Below are 24,107 nucleotides of genomic sequence, written 5' to 3'. Positions count from 1 at the left end.
TTGTTGGTTTAAATTAATCTCTTGATTGACCAAAACACACATTTATGGCAAGCTTGTAACTAGGGATGTCCCAATCAAGCTTTCTTGCCACCCGATCCGAATACTCTAATGCTGACAGTCGGCTGATAACAATCAGATCCAGTCTTTGTGTTACTATAAAAAATACGGCCTCACAACTTGAGTAAGACATGCTGTTAATAAACACTAGTAAAATCACTATGTTTTTGTATTTTCTGTAATCACACATTCGAATCTTATTTGATTAAGACTGTTTTATAGTGTTTAATATCTTAAAATCCAGTCTGACTGGCCTCCCTGACCATTCAGCTTCCTGTTCTCTTAAAACACTGCAGACAACTCTCTTTGTGTGTGTGTGTATTGTGGTACACACTTTGTACTAATAGCTGTTGAGGTTTGTTGATGATGTGAAAGACTGTGATTAGCTTGTCTAGCGCATTAAACTATAAAAACGTCAGAAAGTTGACTAAGCTTTTACAGAAGAGTGGTTAAAATTATCATTTCTAAAATTCTGAGCTCTGAGCTAAGCTACACTAAAGTAAGCTGAAGTCTTACCCAAACTTTTCGTTCCTGTAGGTCTAGTTTTCTACCTTAAACAGAGAACACTGCAATGCCACGATCCAATCCAGTGACTCGGGATCGGGGCTGATCCAGGCATTTTTTTTAAAGGACCAGGAATCGCCTTGTAATGCTCAAACAAACCTGATCCTTGGTTCTGTTGTAGCAGAGCGCCCTCTAGCGTCCTCTAGGCCTCATCAACAGACATGATTTCAGCTGCCTCCTGCTGCAGTGAGGAACTCGAAAACTACCCCAGAGCTTTATTTGAACTGGTAAGTGTGGTGACGGTATCAGTTAGCATCCAAAACAAGGCTTCTAATTCGAACTCTCCATTCCACCTTAAATAGTGCAGCAGTTATTGTGTACCGTTCAACAGTAGAATGTAACTGCTGCATCATTTAAGGTGGAACGGAATGTTTGAATGAGGGGGCAATTTTAACCTTGTTTAGGGCAGTTTTGGAATCCCTTTTTGTGGCAGATGGCAGCTGAAATTGTGTCTGTAGAGGACGCCACAGCGACCTCTACTGGATCGAGCTTTAAAAGCCGAAACCTGATCTATTATAAAAAAATGCCTGGATCAGGCCCAATACCAGCTCAGTGGATTTTATCATGTCATAGCTACTTGTTATAACTGTCTTATTAACAGCGTTAAATATGAGGCTGCAGCTAAGCTTTACTCATTCAGCATACAGTGCACTTCTTTGTTATCATCCAGCATGTTTTTAAGCGCCAATCTTGATATTGGGAAAACAAGCTAGAGCTTTCTATGACTGACCTTTAAACATGCAGATAGAAGGAGTGTTGTGGGTGCTGTGGGTTTATGGTTGAGCGAATAAATGAAATCAGGTATACATTGATTTTAAATAAGACTATGCAAGACTTGTTTTGGTGGACCAAGAGTGTCCCAAGAATGTCCATAGTACAGAAGACACTTATTGCTGAAGACTGATATTACTAATAATTAGGGTGTAATGGTACACAAAAGTCATAGTTCGGTTTACACCACGGTTTGGGCCCTGTGTATTCTCTATATTCTGCATGCACCATGCCGTGGCGTGCATACCATGATGGTTCAGTACGAATACACACACCATTACACCCCTACGAATGATGCCTATTATAGCTCTCGAATGGTGGGTGGGGAAAATCGAAGCTAAGACATCGAATGTGTCACATCACTTACTGTTTGTCACATTACTGCCACCACTGCTTCAGAATTTTATGGAATGTCATGAAATTGCAATTAATTGTGCATTTGAAATGACGGCCGCAGAAAGTGGACCCAGTCTTCCTATCTCAACACACCCCACAATAGAGAGGGAGAAATAAAGACAGGGAGAGAAGAGAAGAAAGAACGAAAGGTAGATTAAACTAGCTAACGTTAAGTTACACACAGGTTTTACAGAGGAGTGGTTCAAATGATTCTTTTCTGAAATATTAACTAACTAACGTTGCTGCATCACGTTTTTAACGAGGCTCTGAGCTCAGCTATACTAAAGTAAGCTGAAGTCTTACCGTTTTTTTCCGTTCCTGCAGCTTTTTTTTATCAAGAACTACCCTAAACATTTCTGACCTTATTTCAGTGAACAAAACAAAAAAAGTGCTTTATTTGAACTGATAAGTGTGGTGACGTTACCAGTTACCAGGCTTCTCAGTCTAACTCTTCTTTCCACCCTAAAGAGTGCAGCAGTTATTGTGTTCAGTGCAACAGCAGAACGTAACTACAGCATCATTTATGTAGCTTAGCACAACAACACCACAGCAGGAAGATTTGGCAAATTGTACATAAAACCATATATATAGTCCTTTTTTTGAAAGCACAAAATGTCAGCTACTGACACCACTTGACTTCAGTTGTAGTGCAACTAATGGCTTATGGGGGCGTCAAGCGTATACATTGGAGTCTATGCTCTAGTATATTGCTGCAAGTGACCGAAGGTCAGTGTTTAAAAGGCCTTGCAAAAACGGCGCTTAAATGCCTTGTTTACACCAGCCAAGGGCAAAGGACTAATAACATGCAAGGACTGGAAAGACTTCCATTGTTGTATACTTGACACTCAGTAATTGTTCTAATTGAGGCATTGTAATTACTTAACTCCGGCTCTGGCGGTAAGAGGTTGGCGAAGATCAGACAAGCATCACGGCTAGGAGGTAGGAAGTACCGCTCGAGGGGGGGAAAGAAGCTTCTGTTTGCGTCAGTGCATCAGTCATTATTTAGAATTGCTACCAGTGATGGAAGCTAATTTACTGCTTCTGAGGCCTACTTTGTTTTAATGGTAGGTAGATCAATGTAGGTCACGTAGGTAGACTGAAACTGGACCAATGCCTCTATGAATGAAGTTTCCATCCTTTCCTCTGGTTAGTATATTTAAAAATGTGCCATGTAACGAGTGTTATTGCTTTCTTGTGTAACAGCTCACACCGGAAGAGCCAAGATTGTATGGCAGTTTGTACTAATAGAATCTATTTGCACATTAGCCAAGCATTGTGTCCAGACATTTGGTAAGCCTAAGCGATACTGTGTACACTTACAGACTTATTATTTTTTTATGAGCCACCTTTTACCTTTTTGCCTACAGCAGCTAGTGAGGCTGTCTGACTGGTGTAGGTTTTCTGACCTGGGCTTTGTTGATTAATTGGTTGATTACTGCAATAAATAAATGTGAGCTTTTTGCAGTTGCAGTTTGAACTATAGAATATGTATATAGATTATGGAAACAAGCCCTTAATTTAGCTTTATTTTCTCCTAAATCTTTAACAAGTTTGTGAATCAGGTTTCACCTAATATTATATAATATAATATAATAATATGTAAATGCTGGTTTGGGTCACAGAAAATAAAGCTTTAGGAAATCTGTTTTGTGTGTTCTTTATGTTCTTAAGTAAAACATATCCTTTTAAAAACAAATCACATTCAAATATATGGTTATTGTCTTTTTGCATGTACTGAATGTATTGACATAGACCCAATAACCAGGTGTGGGCAGTAATATAGGCTTTAATTTGGTGTTTACTTAAAATATACTTTATTATCAGTCCACACATATGAATACTCATTGTTTTTGCCATTATTTCACTCTTTATTTCATGCAGTTCATGTGACCGTCACATTATGAACATTATGAAGGATTGTTTGGTGCATGGAGTCATATCGAGAATACGCCGCCACCTATGTGTAAAGATTGATAAATGAAATGCAGAACCAAATTTCACAAGAGTTCAATCTAGAAACCTTAAGCCAGGCATACACTCGTTCTTGTTATTGTGTTAGCAGCATTCACACTGAACAGCAACCCTGCCGTTCAGTCTGGCTTTTTGCTGCCACTGACGTCACATCTATTCACAGTGTGTGTACATTTTACTGTCTAATGCAATACAGACATTTCTGACAGCCGTAGGAGGAACTATACAACACTAGGTGGAACAAACTGGAACTTGCACTACTGTTGTTTCTGTCTTTTTTGCATTTTTCCCCCATTGTACCGAACGTGTACTGCACTGTGATGTCCAAATCACGGTGTGAACCGAACTAGAGCTGCATGACATTGGAAAGAACTGACATTGCAGTTGATAATTTTTTTTTTCTGCAAGATATATTGCAATATTAAACAATACAGGTATTTTGAAGCATTGCTGTGAGGATTTGATTGCATTCCGCGACAAGTGCGTTATTGAGGCCAGGATGTTGGATGATCACCAACCCACATCACCCCCAACTCCCCAACTCATCCTAAACGTATTGGATGGAGCACCATCCATCATTCCAGAGTGCACAGTTTTGCTGCTCCAATGCCAGGGGGGTTTATATCCCTCTAGCCAACACATGGCATTAGGCATGGTGCCAATAGGTCCATGTTCATGTTTATCCGCTCCAGAGAATGTATTCTATTGACAATACTTCTCTGCAGCGACTGCACAAGCCGAGTGTGTGCATTTGCACATCTGTGTCATTAATGGGTGTATGAATGCGTTCATTAGATATGGGATGTCCACAAACATTTGTACTTTTATATATCTGTTGAGGCTGGTGTCGTTGTGTGAACACAAACCACTGTGTGTGTGCTACTCTTTTCAGATCGCTAAGGGAAGATAATCCTAATCCCAAAAACAAAGTTTTGTTTTTCCAGTCCATTTAGACACAAAGACGTTGAGCTCGGAGAGTTTCCACAGGAGGCCAGTGCCCTTGGTTTCAAGTTGCGTTTCATTTTTGGCCAAATAAGTGGTCTAATGCTTTATTCAGCAGTGTATAAACATCACCTTTTGAATATTTGATGGCTGGCAGCTTGTTTTTTTTAATTATTCACAGGGCTGTAATCTCCTCCCGAAACAGTGGCTTCAGGCAGTAAGAACAATCAGACCTTGCCACCCCCCACCCCCTACCCCCGATACCTGCACGTTTTGGCATATGTGTACACATGGCACTTGGCTAACCCTTCCCATTTTGGCACGATGCAATTGCTATGCTCCCAGAGAGAGAAGACAGAAAGAGAGGAGGGAGAAAGCTGTAAAAGCTGAAAACACGAGCCAACCTTTCATCATTTCCATCGCAATGAGCGAGCGGGTAGCACCTTGTTGAGTTCTTCTGCGCCGGTGCGGCAGCCTATTGACTTTACAGAGATATTGCTGATGCGGATGTTATTAGTTGATTCATTATCGTCCTCTGGTTTGTGGAAGTGTTTTTACACAGCAGTTTATTGCTTGTTATTCAATAGGAAAGATTTATGCTCGTCCCTTCCAGTGGATTCCTCTGTCTTCATTTGGACCTGCTATGACAAGATATTCTGCTATTGGCTTTTTTATGATGCTGTAATGACAGTCCTTTCAAAAGATCTAATGTGGAAAAATAGTCTGCATCATAAAAGCTATGTCAGAATATGTTTTTAATTCTTTAAAATAAGTTATAGATAGAATTCTTTGTCTAGATCAGCGGCCTCCAACCAGTGCTCCTGGAGCGCCATCTTCCTGCAGACTTAAGATCCAACCCTGATCCAACCGTAATCCATCCCACCTGATCCAGCTATTTAAAACCGTTAATTGAAACCTTTCTGTACTTTTTGTGTTTTCAGTAAAGCCTGAATTAGACGTCTAAATGTTTATTTACTGTGTATCAGCCTCTGTTAGTACATAATTAGTCACTAATAATTGCGTTGTTAGGTGAAATAAGGCACAATAAACACACTTGTGAATATTGTGAAACACTTGTGAAGACCTTGTTACGCACATTTCTGAGCTGTTTTACAAGCATTTAGTATAGTGTTGGTATTAAAGACTTACTGTAAAGCCCCAGAAGTCACTACTTAAGGCATACAGAACTCAAGTGACACCAATTATACACTAATATGGTGTGAATTTGTGTAGTATGCACAACAATTATGAAAAAACACATTATGTTCTCATCCAGGTCACATGTATTAATTTTTAGTGAATATTCCATTTAAAAGTGTCTAAATTGGGCTTCACTGAACCGTAAGACCTTAATTAAGGCACAGTAAGTGTTACTGTCAAATCACCTTGTCTTCTAAGCCACCAAAAATATTAAGGTCTCATAGCAAGTTTGGTTGCTAGTTGTTTGTTGGGATGAAGCACAGCAATGTAGGAGATCAGAGTTCTCTATTAGAAAGGATACGTTTCTTAAACTAATCATCATCAGCATCATCAGAGTACAGTCTCCATGACCTCAATTAATCCTTCTTTAGATTTATAGTAGGCGCGAAAGGTTTGGGCTCATCTGATTGAATGTATATTGTTCGTCTTCTTTACCCTTCAATTCCAAGCTGCATTTAAAGATACGCTCCTCCATTGGTCACATGATTCTTCAGTGCTGTTTACTTTGATTTAATGTAAGCAAGCAAACATGAATTCCAGCAAAACTACAGAAGAGCTGCCATTTCTTTATTAAGATTAGTAAGAAATTGTCATATTCTTTTCTGCCGTCAAACATCACTGTCAAGTATCATCACCACCAAGCTTTTTCATGGAGTACAAACCATTAATACAGTGGCATGTAAATGTAAATGTTTGGGAACCCTGCTCAAAATGTCTGTCACTGTGGATAGTTAAGCAAATAAAAGATGACCTGATTTCCAAATAGCATGAAGTTAAAGGCAAGATTACTTTTTTTATGTTCTGTCTTTTACCATTTAAAAATGACAAAAATAAAAAGGGCACAAAGCAACACTTAGTAACACCCCCTGAGGCATCACAGTTTGTAAACGCTTGTTGTAGCCAGCTAAGTAAGGACCTTTGTTCCTTTGAAAACTTCTGATGCTGAATTTTGTGGTAAAGTTGCAGGAAAGATTTTCTGCTCTCAACTCGTCCATGAAGGTCACATTTGTGCAGGGTGTGCTGCACAGTAGAACAGTGCACCACCACTCCACTGTCTGTTAAATCTTACTGAAGGCCTTTTTCAGTCAGACAGGGGTTTTGATTGCCGTTGTGATTGCCTTTCCAATTCTTGGAGCTGTTCTCTAATTACATTATGAACTGAAAAAACAGCTACTTGCAAATGCTTTGCTATTTTCTTAAAGCCTTGGAGCCAGGGGTGGGCAATATGGCGATCATGTATGTTATTATGAAAATTTGTTTTATTGTGATACACAGCATGTTTTTCTAAGCTTTTAATTATAATTTGAATAGTACCTGGTAAGAATCTGATGCTACTGGTGTATTTTGTCTATGGTCACATGTATTGCAAAAAAAAAAAAAAAAAAGTGTATCATGAAGATGTATTTAAATATCGCGAAAGAATATTTGCAATGTCTCTAACAAGCTGATTAGAGGTATGAGGCTTTGGTCAAATTTATTTGAGAGCTCAAATCGTGTTTGCATGGTGCTCCTTTCCTTTTTGCGCTCTAAAAGTTTACAAAACAAAAATAAAACACTGTTCTTGCACAAAACTTTGAAAAGAATGTCTGATTTTCTACTCATCTCTTCCCTTAGACATTCACAGTAACAGACATTTTGACCGGAGTGCCTAAACTTTGCCACTGTATATAAATGGCCAAATACTAATTACTGATTTATTGGGAAGGTAAATTTGAGTCATTGGTGTTTTTTTTAATCAAGTTTAATTGAGTTATAGTGACAGTCTTAGATTGGATGCCCTGATGCCTTTGGCATGCACCCACCCCTAGTTCAGGGTTCACCTATTACTTAACAATTACCGCTCAAGCTATACTTCCATTAAAAAAAAAAACATGGGTTGCTTTATGTGCTGCATGTAATTAAATAGGGTCTTTGATTTGTAGGACGGTCGCTACAATGACCCCAATTTCAAAGCAATTTGGCGAAAGACTCTATCCCATTACTGTAGGTCAACAGTAAGTGATAGAATGGCCTGCTAATAACTGGTCTTAGATCCGCCTCTCTTCTCATGATATTTCTGCCTCGCTATTTTAATATCAAATCCTTTGTCACATTACTCTTACACAACAGTAAAATGTGCAATAATCACCTGCTCCCTAAACCCCTTATGCAACAGTGGCATTAGTATTTAAATTTGTTTCGCAAACCACAGGAAGCTGGACGTTGTTGCCAGATTGGACATTTTCCCATCCAATTATGTTATGTTTAATGAATTTCAGTTAAGAAAAAATGACCTTGGGTGAGTTCTTTTGTTTTCATCAGACAGGAGCCAGTGCATTCTAAATTATCCCAGAATGGGCCATGGTGGGCTGCCTTAATACCGGTTAGACAGTGTTTACAGGGTGAGCCGATTAGTCCAAATAGTATTTTAGCTTTCGTAAGATGGCTCGGACGGAAAACCGTCCTAGAGAATGCATTTATCTACTTGAGAAAAAGCACAACATAGCATTGTATTAGCTTGTATTGTAACGAAGCTTAATAGAATAACTCGTTACGCAATATACAGTACTGTATAAAGGCTATTTATCTTGGTAGTAGGAGATTATTAGTTCAACACTAGCATTAGAATAAATACAAATAAACCACTTTTTTGTGAGGGGAAATTAATGCAAATTGAATTGAATATTGGGTGTAATGAGAATAAAACATCATCCAAAACCCTGCTGTAATTCGAGTTCTTTCTGTGGGATAGTATGATGTTTGTGTAGTTTGACAAATCACACAGGGTCTGTTTACACCTGGCATTAACATGCGTTTTGTATCCGGATAGTATCTGGATCTACTTTGACCAGATTCTGTTCACATCATTAAAATGCTTCCCCAGTGGGACCAGACTGCTGAAACTATGGTAGCTTTTCCGGGCATTTGTCAAACCCAGAGTCTGTCTAGTGATAGTGAGACGTGTTTCATCACTCAGAGAACATATTTCCACTGCTTCCGAGTCCAGTGGTGGTATCCTTTACACCACTCCAGCTGGCAGTTAGCATAGCACATAGTGAGCTTGGGTTTGTATACAGCAGCTGGACCATGGAAGCCCATTTCATGAAGGTTTTGATGCTCAGTTTTGGTGGTGATGTTGCTTCCAGTGGTAGTTTGGAACTTTGCAGATTTATATGCACTACTGCAGCTCTTCACAGTAACATGTTTGAAGTCTGAGCTCTTCAGTACAAAGATAAAATAAAACATTAAATTATTTGACAGTATTTGAATAGAATATTTTAAGTATGTATATGGGCTTTAGAATTGTTGATCTATAAATGGTTAAAATTACTAAAAGACTGCGCTCTGACTGGACCTTTAAAGGACACACAAATGACACATAGCCTACCCACCTCACGGAAAAGAAATCAGACACAATCCATGAGAATTCAACATGTTGCTCCATCAGTGTCTAATTTTAGGGATCATTTGCTAGCTCAGTGTGACACACATGCACTTTAGTCGGGCCTGTCAGGGAGGTCAAGTGCTTTTTGACAGCAAGGATTAGCATTTCATGTACTAATGGACTGTAACTCATTTCTCAATGACCGTGCTGTGGAGACATGCTAAGAATGGAAAGATTGTTTACGATCTTTACCAGCACTTCATGTGAACCCCTATAAATAAATCCTAAATGCTTTAATAAGAGCTCCAGTGTTATATTTCATGCACAAACAATGAATAAACCATTACATGTAAGCATAACTATTTATATTATTAAGCAGATTGGATATTAAACTTTATATAGGCAGGTTATATAACATAATAAGTGCACTTAACGTGCTCTAAGTGAAGCGGTCATTGTTGGAACTGGCTGATTACAAAAACATGTGGCGCGCTGCTTTGTGTGTTCAATATCAGTTTTTTTTTCTAAGAACGAAGAGCTCATTTAGCCTAAATAATCCAGTGCTGCATATCCAAGTACTCTTGCTTCACTTCAAGAGTGTGAAAAGGACTTGCAGTGCTGGGTGAAGGTGTTATGTATTGAGATTAAATGTGTGCTCAGCACTAGAGTGCACTAGAACGGTACTACCTTCTCTTTAACGATACCAGTATTAAAATATTGTGCTTTATAATTTCCTGTGGGGTAGTAGATTGGGCTGGGTACAGTTCATAATTTGATTCACACCTGGATTTCTGTTCTGGTACTCAACAGTACTGTTCTTTGTTCCATGATCATGCTGTTATGTGTGAGGAAGCACATGTGATATCCTTTCCAAGGTCTAGGAGTCGTAGCAGCAAGGAATATTTAGTGTGTTTAAGTGCAGTTTTAACCCAGAAAGCATTTACGCTTTCAATACGAGTGTAGCGTGATCAGAAACTGTTTGGCCCCCATGTGTGTGTGTGTGCGTAATTGCCAGCCAGCCAGCAGTAACATGCAGGTTTACGTGGGGTCCTCAGAGGAGCATGCTAAGTGTTTGTGCTCTTTTTGATGGGTCTATATTACGCAGGGCTATTTTTTTTCTGTTGCATAACAGTATTATAGTATTAGTAGTAATAATAGTAGACCATATGACGAATTTAAACAGAACAGTAAATGAACCGTTAAAATTGGCCAGCACTTATGCACAGCTGGTGACTAAAATGATAACTATAATAATGTAAAAATGATATTTCTCTTATTACTTTAATATTTCTTTAACTATCTTCTCTTAAAAGCACATAATACCTCAGTGTTAACAGAACATTTGAGTTATGCACAGCAGCCCTTTACATGAAATCAGTTACATTGGGGTAACATGTAGAGGGGATATGTAAAGGGATTTATAATATGTAAAACGATTTACAGGCTGTAGCTTCAGCTTTTCTCTCGCGGCCATTGAAGTAAACAGGAAAATAGAAAATGGCAGACTAACAGTTGGATATAGTATAAGTTACGTTAGCATAACAGCAAGTGTAGGCATTACTTTTTACAATTTTGACAGTGCGCTCAAGGATGCTTGCGTTTCAAGTGTTCACAGCAGTCATACCGCTGTGATAAGCCATTCTCCACTTCGCAAAGCTTACAGCGTACCACATTGTTGGGTCACTGTTCAAAAAACTCCCACACTTTAGATGCCCGTGGGCAAGTGTTTTTTTAGCAGCAGCTTGCTTTCAAGAGAAATCCATATGTTTTCAGTGGGAACCTTTGTCACACGTTTGTCACACCAACGCATGCTATGCACGTGTTTTCATAATCGATGACAGCGATTACGTTGACGTTGCGTCAGCCCTATTTGATTCTTATCATTCTTAGCTTGTTCCCCAACTCATCCCAAAAGTACTAAATGTATTCGCATTCTCATTCCAGAGAACACAGTCCAACTGCTCTACAGCTCAATGCTGGGGGGCTTTGTACCCCTCTAGGCCACACATGGCATTAAGCGTGATGCCAATAGGTTCACGTTTATCTGCTCCAGAGAGTCCTGTTGTATTAGTATTACTTAACTACAGGGACTAGAGAAGCTGCGTGTGTGTATTTGCACATCTGTGTTAGCAATGGGGGCAACTTGAAGTAGCTAAATGCACTCATTAGAAGGGGTGTCTCAAACAGCTGGGCATATAGTGTAGATATTGAACATCTTAAAAAGGTGCTTGTTTGCTACAATGTCGAAACTATTCATATCAAATGAGCTTTCCTGCTTGCACTTTATCCTGTCCCACACAGGTCATAAATGGTGCTTCAAAACTGTTCCAACCTATTCCATCACATCCTGTGGGAAAGTTTTCCTGGGTTTTCTTAAGTATGGAGGCATTGGAGTGGGCGTTTAGTTGTGTCATGTATGTGTGGCAAAGCAAAAGTAAGTGTTCACATAAAATCTAATAAAATACCTGAAGCCCGCAGAGAGCTCCAGGAGGTTGATCATTGCTCCCATTTTCAGGATCAGCTTTTTTGTATTTGTGAAATTGTTGAATACAGGCTTCAGTATCAGCTTTTTTTGTATTTGTGAAATTTGTTGAATACAGGTTTCAGTATCAGCTTTTTTTATATTTGTGAAATTGTTGAATACAGGCTTCAGTATCAGCTTTTTGTGTATTTGTGAAATTGTTGAATACAGGCTTCAGTATCAGCTTTTTTTATATTTGTGAAATTGTTGAATACAGGCTTCAGTATCAGCTTTTTTTGTATTTGTGAAATTGTTGAATACAGGCTTCAGTATCAGCTTTTTTATATTTGTGAAATTGTTGAATACAGGCTTCAGTATCAGCTTTTTTTGTATTTGTGAAATTGTTGAATACAGGCTTCAGTATCAGCTTTTTTGTATTTGTGAAAGTGTCGAATACAGGCTTCAGTATCAGCTTTTTTATTTTGTGAAATTGTTGAATACAGGCTTCAGTATCAGCTTTTTGTGTATTTGTGAAATTGTTGAATACAGGCTTCAGTATCAGCTTTTTTGTATTTGTGAAAGTGTCGAATACAGGCTTCAGTATCAGCTTTTTTATATTTGTGAAATTGTTGAATACAGGCTTCAGTATCAGCTTTTTTATATTTGTGAAATTGTTGAATACAGGCTTCAGCATCAGCTTTTGTGAACATGAGTTTCACTTTGAACTAAAATGCAAACACTTACAAGCACACACTTAATACATGTCATGTACTGTATTATTGTGGTTGATGTGAGTAGTCAGTGTTATGAAGCTAAGTTAATATGGTAAATTAACATAACTTTATGTCAATGTGAGGCTCATAATCCAGTCGAAGGTTTTCATATTATTTAAATGTGTAGATTCTAGTGAGTAAAAATAACTTGGAAGATGCTACTGTAATTTCTTGACCTCGGTACTACAGCACAAGGAGGTAAATGTATAAAGGAAAAAATTTATTTAAATGTTAATTGGGTAAAAGGTTAAGTATTAAGCCCGAATATAATATTCAGTACTTCATAGAAGTCTCTGTTTGAAAGTTAGAAAGAAAATAAAAGCTTCTTATTTGGGCAGTAAGTGTTCATATACTCACTAAAACCCTAATATTAGAATACACACAAATAACATTCATCAAAACATCTCCAACTTCACTTGGCTTGCAAATCAGTGTGTTATTCTTGTGTTAAATCAGGTGAGCTGGTCATGGAATGTGGCGTCCAGGAGAAATCTGGAACCAAGCTGCTCCTTTTTTTTGGATTAGGAGTTTACAAGCAGAAACATACTCCCATGCATCCTTTATGCTGGCATGGATGTTTCGCAATGGGTTCTGAATGCTCAACTATTATGTTCTTATAGAAAGTGTTATATAATCTATATATATAAAGTAGATGAGTTATTAAACAGTATATAGAGTATCCTTCAGTGAAAGTCAGAGCTACAGCCGTTAAAGGAAACTTTATCTGAATTTATATTCATCCAGAAGTCATGGCATCCAGAGAACGAGAATAAGTATAATTATGTGAGTCTCACGGCCAGTGCGTGAGAGTTGGCAGCCCTGTATTTATAGATGTATGCCCGTATAAGGTGTTCATAATGTGTTGTCATGTTACTATAATGGATTGTTATGGTTTATGCCATGGACCATTATAAAACATTGTGTAAATGCACTTATAATGAATTTTGCATACAAGATTTATAGAAAGAGTTACATAAGACCTTCTTTATGACATCCCAGCAGGTTGGAACATTGATTCGAAGTTAAATGTACCGTTTGCATTGCTTGTGACAGCTACAAGGAATTGCCTCCATAAATTACTACGGAAAGCATTCATGCATCAACCACACATTCTCCTCAGCAGTCAAGCTCGTGCAAGACACAACGCATCCAGTACCTTGTCACATTCAATGTGCAGGCACCTCAAAGTAATTAAGGTCAATTTCAGATGATCGCTGGGTACTTTATCTGTTGCTCTGCGCAAACCGTTTTCTTATGCAAGCGCATTGCTAATTGGGATGTGAATCAGAGATGATTGAAATGGTTGAACACTGACTTTGTCTGTCGTACGCATTCGCGAGTGAACACTCAGAAACTCCCATGTCAAGTGATGGTTTTCATGAAGTGTTACCAAAGAAAAGGAAATCATAATTTCCATTCCGTTGACGTGTTATTAGTGTCATTTGACATTTTTGTAAAAGAAGCTCAAGTTTCGTTCAGGGTAAATGCTGTTAGATCTTGGTGTTTGGAAGTTGAACCTGGCTGCCAAGGTTCGACCTAGACTGGTAGGCCAGACTTTTGAGGATCGTATGTCTGAGAGGGGATAATGGGTAAATTGCTAGCACACCACAACCTGTTTGCTCGAGCACAGTGTCTCGTGTGATGTAGGCACTAAAATTAGAAGCTAATGGACTTAGTGTGATGTAGATCAACGTTTAGCCATGAACAAAGGTGTAGTCACAAACTGCTTCCAAAAGCAGCCTGAGTAAATACTTTAGGTTAATTTGATCCCAATTCATTGCGTTCTACTTCAAACCATTAACGGTTCTGTCTACTTCTGAGCTAAAACTAGTTAGTCACTAGGCCTGGGCGATAATGGAAATTTAGACAAATGATTATTGTCTGCAGAACTGTCGCATTAACCAATATTCAGTTATGAAGTACCCCATGTGAGCGTTATAGCTCCTTTCATTTGTTTGAGTCACGTGACCTTTTACTTGCAGGCTGCAGCTGGCACTTTAATAATCTGCAGACTTGTCCAAACACGGTGAGGAGTTCCCAGTAAAATATATTACATGACCCCCCACACTACATAATGTTACAATCTCAGTGTTTGCTTGGAAATCAGAATATTGCTAAATTAACACATCTATTTTTCTCCCCATCTCTTCTCGTTTTTTGCCTTTGTGAGCTCTTGCTGATTTACAGCCATTCTTCATGCTATCTTCTGACCTCCTGTAGGGGTTGGATGTTCCTTCTCATCTCATTTTCCAACACTATACCTTCAATACCTTCAAATATATCCAAAACCATAGGTAGACAGTGTACAACATGCATTTTTAATAAAAAAAGATTTGCAGATATCTAATAGCATATCTAAAATTTGCTTTAGGCAAAATTCCACCTACTACCAGTGTCACTGGCGGCAAACCTGCCCCAGAGGATGGTGTTAGAAGGCCTTTTTTGGCCATGTAGCTACAAACTTTAAATGAGCATAAATGTGTTGATTTTCAAGCTGGAGCTTCTTTCTTGTACAGCACTCTTTCAGTTAATAGTAAAAACTTGCTTTACTGTACACAGCAGCACTCGTGTTCTAGCAGCTTTCAGTTCATGGCAGGCCTGTGCCTTGATAGTTCTTGGGTTGTACCTGACCCTCAGAACCAGTTTCAACATTTCAGGTCTGATATATGCAGAGATATGAAAAGAATTTACAGAGTTAATCCCCATATGTCCAAATGTTACCTATTGGCACCATGCCTAATGCTTGGCGTGTGCTAGAGGGGTATAAAGCCCCCCAGCATTGAGCTATAGAGCAGTGGAACTGTGTTCTCTGGAATGATGGTGCTCAGTTCTCCAAAATCTAGTAAAAAAGCCTTCCTCCCTGGACTGTAGAGACAGTTACTTCGACAAAAGCAGGATAATTTTTTTAATACCCTTGATTTCAGAGGAAACGGTGAATGAGCAGGTGTCCCAATACCTTTGTCCGTATAGTGTATGTTAATGTTATAATTGCTAGAAACCTACTACTCATTCAGCACCCACCTCTGATTGCGTATCAGCTGACTATTGAAACTAGATACATTACAATTTATTAAAATCACATAAGATCATTTTTGGATTGGATTAATGAGCATTATGGATGTAAAATACATAAGTGATTTGCAATGCATGGGTCCAAATTCAACTGCATTGCTATTTCAATGATGCAGCAGTTCAGTGTACTAGAAGTACTGACTGCCCTGAAGATAAAAACAACAGGCCTTCAAATTGCCCACTCTTCTCTGTCACACGTCCTCCAGGCCTGTACTGCTAAACTTCTTGGTCATATAATCATAGCTTGAACAAGCTGATCCTGATGTGCTTTCTGGGTAATGAGGCTCTGTGTCCGCAGTCTTCGATTGTTAGACCAGCCCTGGACGAACTGAGCAGGATAGCTTTTTGTAGAATAATGAATTCCCCTCGTGTTGATCTGGTTTATTATGGAGAGCTGTTATGCACTGTAATCGGATGCTGAGTCATATTTTCAATACAGTCACTGCTAAGCTTCTGCGAGTTAAAGAGACTGATTTTCACTCCACACAGCTAAATCCTAGTGATAGGGTCAAATTATGGTTTAATGACCTGATGTTTTTTTTTTTTGGACTGTAATCAATGCCTTTTCTTTTTTTGATGTGAGTGTGCTTCATATGAATGGTTAATTGGATGCAACAATGACTGTTTAAAATAACACCAGTGGTTTGAGCTTAGAGCTGCTTGTCTGTCTGTCTGTCTATCTAATCGTGGTTTGATTTTTGCAGCTTGTCTGATTAAAAACATGGTCCAGGCTGAAGTTTTCTCCTCAATTTAGTCATTTCCATGTCCTAGACACTGTCTAGGACTCCCCCTTTCACACAGTACTACCAGTACAGGGAGGGTGAAGGCTAGTGTAAGCTTTCTTTGAGGCACATGAAGCCAGAGAAACCACTGTTTGACAGGTGAACATGTTTGGAGGAGAATGCTAACTGCCAATTTTGCTTCATTGGCTGGGTAGCACTACATTGAGTGATGGGGCGAGGGAGTGTTTCCCCCTGAGAGAACGATGGCTAATCTTTGTCCTGTTATTGTTTGATCCCCTGATAGTCCAATGTTTAGATGGCTGTGCCTCTCATACTATAGCATAGCTTTGTTTTAATCACTGTAACAACATAATTTTTTATAATGTTTCTTACCAGTCTTAACAAATAGTATTGCTGTCCTCTCTGTACAGAGGTTAGCCCCAGTGGTTCAGCTGATGGCATCTAGTTTGTTTTCAAGGGAGCGGATGTTGGAGAGACAAAAGCTACTCAGGTAGCATTAGCTTTTATTACCATAAATTACAATAACGTGTAGAATCTGGTGGTGATGGGCTGCTCTCCAGTGCTACAACACCATATTTTCCAGAAGTGGCTGTTGTCAAGTTGCCAGTGGCTTTTGCTAGTGGGCTGGATGTAGTCAATTTTAGATGCGTAAGAAATGAGTCAAGACTGTTATATAACAGTTACTGGGTTTCAGAATTGGCCTGTTTTTTTGTTTTAGTTTAATTATGATTTTTACCCAATTTGGACCTATACATATTCTCCCCCATCACATGCAATGTTCCTGACACCAGGAGGGTGAAGACTGGCACATGTGTCCTCCATTACATGCACAGCCAATAATTTACTGGAGTGATGTCAAGGCCAGTTGTACTCTCTCGGGCCTGGGTGCTGATGGCTAGCAACCATGACCACGATTTGAACGATCCTTTGGTCATAGTGACAGCGTCTTTTTCCGCTAGACCTGGACTTGGGGCCTGCTCTGTTTTGGTTATGCAGGATTTTGTGAACGTGCCAAACTCATTATTCAACTACGATGCCAATGTAAATATTTGACATTCCAGGGCACCTTTCAGATGCCCTTCTCAAACATGTACTACCCTACCGATAAAAAACACACAGCTAACAATACCACATCACACCAAGTAAGTGTGTGCTGTTTCAGGATGGATTTGTTACAGGATAGGATGGGAGTCATTCCCTTTCCTGCTTCAATATCCAATCTTTTGGCCCCATCTACACAATATGGCAACTTTAAGAAGAATGCAGATATTTTAAATAATAAGAAATGGTCAAACTATGCTGACTAGGTATGTCAGTGCCAATACTTTGGTGCAAGATTTCTGCAAATGTGACTTACTCGTCTTCTGTGGTACTGAAATGAACAAAAGTGCAGTTGCCATTTATATGCGAGATTGTGATTTCTCTGGAACTGACGAGGGCAGCATAATAAGCCTACACATACAGTCAACATCAAATGCAAAGGGAAGAAGAACAACACCATAACAATATGTGGAATGGTGTCAGTAAGGGCAAGGAAAAGCAACAGGTCTGCTGCAGCTCATGAATGGAGATAAGTTCAGGGACAGCCAAAAAAAACAGTACGCAAACAGAGTTTCGAATAAAAGAAAGGAGGAAACACCTCAATTGTATCTAAACACTTTTTAAATGGACTCTGTAAATGAACTTGTTTTGTGTACATCTTTTGTAAACTTCTTGGTTTAGTCCAGTTTCTTTGACTAACCAAGAATTTAGTCAGGCCCATGTGTGTCTGTAATCATAGTACTGTATACTATGGTTACAATCAACAGTAATCTTCAGCTGTTCTGTGTTAAATGTGTTTAGTATAGTGTCTACACACTAAAAAGGATGTTTGTAGAGTTATGTATATATTTTGTCACTCAGTTTTAGGAGGTCCTTTCATAGAATATTAACTCATTGGCTGTCTCATTGGACAAAGGTGGACTGGGCTGGGTAGGGGGTGTGTACATTGTGCAGTAAGGTGAAATAACAGTATTGATTATAAAAATATGAAGGGTGGATAAGTGGTCAAATGTGGCAGAACATTTGGTCACTGCGATGCCGCTCTGAACATATTACATATGGAAATATGGAACTGGTGCTTAAATCAACTCAGATTAACTGCTTAAAGCAGATTAAATTGTACTGTTAAACATTTTGTGCTGTTGCGTATTTTCATGATATTTTCAGCCATATTCTGCTTGGCTTGATTTATTTCCAATGGCGTCTTCCATTCTAGACCTAATATAGGTCTAAAACACTTACAGTAATACACAGCAGTATATTCTTAAATGTTGTTAACATTCTCACCCTGTTCCTTCCTGTATTCACTCTTTCTTACCTGGCCATATGTCTGGGTTTTTTTAACCAGTGTTCCTCCTGTGTGCTGCTACCTGTTAAGGCCCTAACCTGATGTCTGACTCTTAACTCCTCCCCTTCATGATCAGTTCCAGCTTTGTTCCATGTTTGGTCTAGGATTCGCCTGGCCGTTTGTTGTGCATTGTTGGTATTAGTGGTGGTTCTGGTCCTTTTGTCTCATGATTGTTTGTGGCCTTAAGTTGTTTGTTGTGCTATGGTTTATCTCTTGTTTTGGTTCTAGATTTTGTTGACATTATAATCTTGATATTTGACTATATACAAGACTTGAGTGAATGATATTTATTTAACCACATGGAAAGACTCCACATCTTCAACATCGGGTATTTTGTAGATGTTGTGCAAACGTTTTACACTGAGAATTACACTGATCAGTTATAACATTAAAACCACTGATGGGTGAAGTGTATAACTTTGATTATCCCGGTACAGTGCCGTCTGTCAGGGTTGGTATATGAAAAGCAGCAAGTGAACAGTCAGTTCTTGAAGTTAATGTGTTGTTAGCAGGAATAATGGCCAATAGATAATGATGGCTAGATGACAAGGTCAGAGCATCTCCAAAATAGCAGGTCTTGTGGGGTGTTCCCATTATGCAGTGGTTTGTACTTGCCAGAAGTGGTCCAGATGGTGAACTGGCAATAGGGTCATGGGCACCCAAGGCTCATTGATGAGATCAATGGAGGCCCTACCTCACAGCTTACGGGATTTTAATGGATCTACTGCTGACTTCTTGGTCTGAGATACCATCGGGCTCGTTCAAAGGTGTTGTGGTGTCCATACTGCAATGGGTCAGAGCTGTTGGGGGCAGCACAAGGGAGACCTACATAATTTTAGCGAGTTGGTTTTTCAGCTAATTGGTGAATATTTGATTGTTTCTTGACCTAGCTAACATCAGATAAAGTAGTAACTAAACAGTGATTTCAGTATTTAGATACTGCCACCTGACAAAGTTAAGTACTCAAGAACCCACGCACATCTTTGGCCATTGGTCTCAAAGATTGAACCATTACTACACAAAATAATTTGCTGCAGACCTATGTTTGACAATAATGGGCCAAATTAAAGTGGATTGAATTTAAAAACAACTTAAACTCATTATTACTTCTGTCTTGTGCCCTCCATATGCCCTGTTTTAGCAGGGCAACCGCTGGCCAGAGTTCGTCTTCAGTGTTTGGTCCCAACCAGCCAAGCTAGTTCTTGAAGGCTTACGCAGGCTCTACTTTTTTTCCCTCTTTTTTTTGCTCCCAGCAGCTTCTGAAGTCCGTGGATAATTGCTTTAATTGGCATGTAAATGAGGCATGCTGGTTACGTAAGGCGCCTCGCCGCTCCCGGACGGGCCCTTTAGCAGGAACTTTAAGTAGCATCAGCTCCTCGGGAGCAGCCGTTGTGCTGAGCAATGTTCCGGTTCATTCTAGCCTGCGAGGCGAGACTGGGTAACACTGAGTAAAAAAAAATATATAATCCTTTGCCATAAGCTAATGCGCTTTGACATCAAATATCCCAAGGAGGAAAAACAATTCCTCGTTGCAATATAAACTCGTTAGAATGATGTATAGAACTCTGAATGTGGAAATATGAGAGAAATACGCCACGTATCATGAAAGATTATGCTGCATACAAGAAGCATGTCATGCCCAAAGAGATGCAAATGATACAAATATTGTTTTTCCACATGCAATCAGAAACTTTGTCAGACTGCATCACACAGTCTGTGTGGCTTATACTGAATCTCTGCTGTTGAGTACTGCATTTGAACCGGTTATTTAACAGGTTGCATTTGTTAAACAAATGGCAACTGCATGTTTTTTGCACATTCCGCTCGGACTCAGAGGTGGCCCATAACGAGAACTGATTCGTCAACATTGTTTCCGAGCCCACGCTGGGTTCAAAAGGCTGCGTAGCCTCCTATTTTTGATGATCCTGTCAGACATCTCAGCAAAATCTCAAATCATGCACAGGCACACCACACTCAGCATATGCATGAAGCTGAACAAGGTATTCAGACGAAGCACGTCTCAGCTAGGGCCGAGGGTTAGACTCGTCTTGGTTTTGATAAAAAGTAGTAGGTATACGCCGACCAATGCATTTGTGGCCAAGAACTATTAGCTGTTGGTATTCATGAGAATCCTGTCAATAAAGCTTGTTTGCTAGATTTAAAGAAAAAAGAATAAAGACTTCTGTTGTGAAGAAGATTAACTTTACAGGGACTAAGCTAATAGGCATCACCTGCTCCAGCCTGCTCACCACCCTGCTGACTGTGATGATTTAAACGAATGCATTTATTGAGTGCAATTCTATACAGGGACTAAAGCATTACAGGCCCATGTACAGAACCTGATCCCCCAGTTTTGGATAGCCAGTGACTTTCCTGTACTTTGTAGTACCATCCTTTCCATTTGACTGTTAGTTTGTTTTTAAGGGAGCACAAATTCCTGTTTGCCTCTGTGGCATTCTCTTTGTCGTGTGCTGAGTTCGAGCTCCCCTTCTGTATACACTGGCACAAGAAAAGCTGCAGTCACAAGGTCTGGTTCATGTGGCATCCCGTTTTCCCATTACTAGTTTTGAGGTGATGTGCTGCTCTCCAGTATCAACGACACCTTTCACTTTGAAGTTGCCATCACTTTTACAGTTTTATCAGCTTTGACTAGTGTTTCTCTAGAGAGCTCGGTGTATGTACATTTTGGTGGTGTACCAGTGTTAAGGTTTTGTAATTAGGCCCCAAACTGAACTCAATAAAGCCTGAGAAATCGAATATTCCTTTCCATACAAATGTCATAAGTGGACCTCTGGGAACTAAATAAGACATAAGAAACAGTTGTATATGGGCCATTCAGGAGCTTATATAAATCAGCCAATGTGTCAGCTTTTATCTCTTCAATGATTTAGCGATACTGGTCACAGAAGTGTCATATCTGTTGGACCCTAAAGCTCATCTATAGTGAAAAGGGTTTTTCTGTTATATAGCAGGGTTGTAGCAAAGTGTAACTTAAATTGCTCATGCACCACATTTTGCAGTGTCAGCACTTTATGGCATTGCCCCCACTTATGCTGACTCATTCCTCTAGCATTTTCTATTACACGTTATTATGAATGAGTGGACAGTACTTAAATAAACATCATTTATTCATGATCCTACATTGCTCCATATTGAAGTGGTCATATGCAAATTCATCCCTTTTCTTGTGTGTATGTCTGCAGGTGATGATGACCGGGACACGGATCTCTTCCTGTGTGACACCAACACTTGCAAGTTTGATGGCGAGTGTCTCAGAATAGGGGACATCATAACCTGCATTTGTGACTTCAAGGTGAGTCTGCATTTTAACCATCATTGCGTTTATTTGGAGGTGGCACGCATCGGACCAATGTGGCTGTCCAACCTGTCCCGATCCACAGTGGTGAGTTCAGATTCGCAACCCAACTGTAGCCGGACGGAATTCTGCCTCATCCCAGCTGTAGCAAGGTCTGTAAAGTCTGTAAAAAAAAAGTCTGTAAAAACCTAGGACGGCATGGAAGTGTTGTTAAGGATGTACTTAAGAAGTAGTGCTATATTGCTTACCAGGCTAACCACAGTAGCTAATATTAAAGCAATAGATCATGAAATAACAGCACAGCTGTGATGAAGCAGACATGAACCGAACATGAGTTGTAGATATTTTCACATTAACACACTACTTTCAGAAAAAAAATGAAGTAAGAAATAAATAAATTGAGCTGTGAATGTAGCAATTAATATGTTCTAATGTGAGCATGCCCTTCTGCCAATCTACAGTTGCTAAATCAGCACCATGTTGCTATGTCACAGTAACGCACTCCACTCACTCACTGCACAGCCTGCAGTTCCTTCTCCAGGTCCTTAGACAGACCAACACATTAACCCTTTAAAAAACATATGACCCACCGGTGAGCCGAAGTAATGTTACAAACAACTATTACCAAAGAATAGCCCCGCCAGTTTGTATTGAAGTCCCTGTAGTGACTGAATAATACACTTTAATGTGTAATGAGCCTTTCTGTGTTATGGGGTTATACTCTGTTTCATATTTTTTGATGTCCAATTATTTGTTTGATAGCAGTTATTGTGTATTATTGTCTTATTCCTTTTAGTCTTGTTTTAGGTCGTTCTTGAGTTCAAATAAAATGGTAAAAGTTTAAAATATTGGTTGAATCCTTATTTTCAGCTGTTGCACTTCCCAATAGAACAGTGAGAGGTAAAGAACAGGATGGGGCAGGACAAAGATTTGACAAAACTACAGCTATCATAGCAATATCCACTACAATTCCCACAATACATACAAATCCAAACTTTAGGTTTCCAGATGATAATATTGTGTTTAAGTAATCTTTGTCAACTACATTTCATTCATAGCTTACCATTTTCCATGTATTCTCCATACGACTGTGTACACCAAGCTGTGTCAACCATACTGTGACGAATACACTTACTCTCACTAATACTCGAATATCAGTTAGATCAGAATGGCCATCCAGAAAAATGCACCCTAAAATCTGAACTTGATCGAAGCCTGAGAAATATGTCATGAATGTGGAAAGGGAATAGTCCGGTCCCGACGGGTTTGGAGAAATATTTTACGCTCTAAGCCATCTAACTTGGCTTGTTTGAAGCATTATAAATCAAGCCATTTTGACCCTGTTGTAGGCTGAAAGTGTTTGTTTCTTCAAGGGTGGATTGAAGACTTAAAGACCTTATTCAAAGCAGTAAGAAGTGTGGCATGGGTGATGAAAAGAGAAGAAAAGTGGTATGCCAGATCATACAATCAGTTCCTACGACTCTGACAGATTTCATTGTCAGTGGTTTTGGTCTTTCGTCTGCCTGCATAACACTCAGTGGATTTATTTCCTACCTTCCTCCATGCACAGCTTGATCCTGCACTGCACAGATGGTTTTATTCTGTACGATCGATAACATATTGACATCTAACTGCTCATAATATGGTAAAGAAGAAGACTGTCATTGGCCACAGCTTAATTCCACGCCTATGGCATGTGCATCTGTATGAATTAAGCATGACCCTCTTTGAAATTTTAGCACACAGTTATTTGGAAACCTCTCTCGTTTCCCGGCATATTGGGAAATTGAATTATCTGTGTGCTGTTTGATGCCATGGTAATTGTAGCGGCCATGTGTTAATGTAATAAATTCACATGGCGCTGTTTTACGTCCAACTGACTTGACTGGCTCGTTGTTGTCTTGTCGGTGGAAGTGAACCACCACTGCTATCCAATTTAGCTTTGGCTTACAGTTGGATGTGGAATGTAGAAGGAGCAAATATGTATGTGTGTGTGTGTGAAAGAGAGAGAGAGATGTCCTTAATAATCTATTTTAGTTTAGCCTAAATGAAAATGGATTACAGCACTTTCAAAGCACTGAGCAGACA

General features: G+C 39.3%; 1 protein-coding gene across 2 annotated transcripts in view; it reads left to right on the top strand.

The window, feature by feature from the left end:
- tmeff2a (transmembrane protein with EGF-like and two follistatin-like domains 2a) overlaps nt 1–24,107 on the top strand; it is a 132,511-nt gene that overhangs the window by 4,742 nt on the left and 103,662 nt on the right. For both annotated transcript variants that reach the window (XM_072686497.1, XM_072686496.1), the window contains exon 2: nt 21,907–22,016. In XM_072686497.1, the coding sequence (XP_072542598.1) occupies nt 21,907–22,016 (110 nt within the window). The remainder of the gene's footprint in view (nt 1–21,906; nt 22,017–24,107) is intronic.

Source organism: Salminus brasiliensis, chromosome 8, assembly GCF_030463535.1.
Source record: "Salminus brasiliensis chromosome 8, fSalBra1.hap2, whole genome shotgun sequence".
Classification (NCBI taxonomy): Eukaryota; Metazoa; Chordata; class Actinopteri; order Characiformes; family Bryconidae; genus Salminus; species Salminus brasiliensis.
Note: the sequence above shows the minus strand (reverse complement) of the source record. Positions and strands in the feature narration are given on the sequence as shown.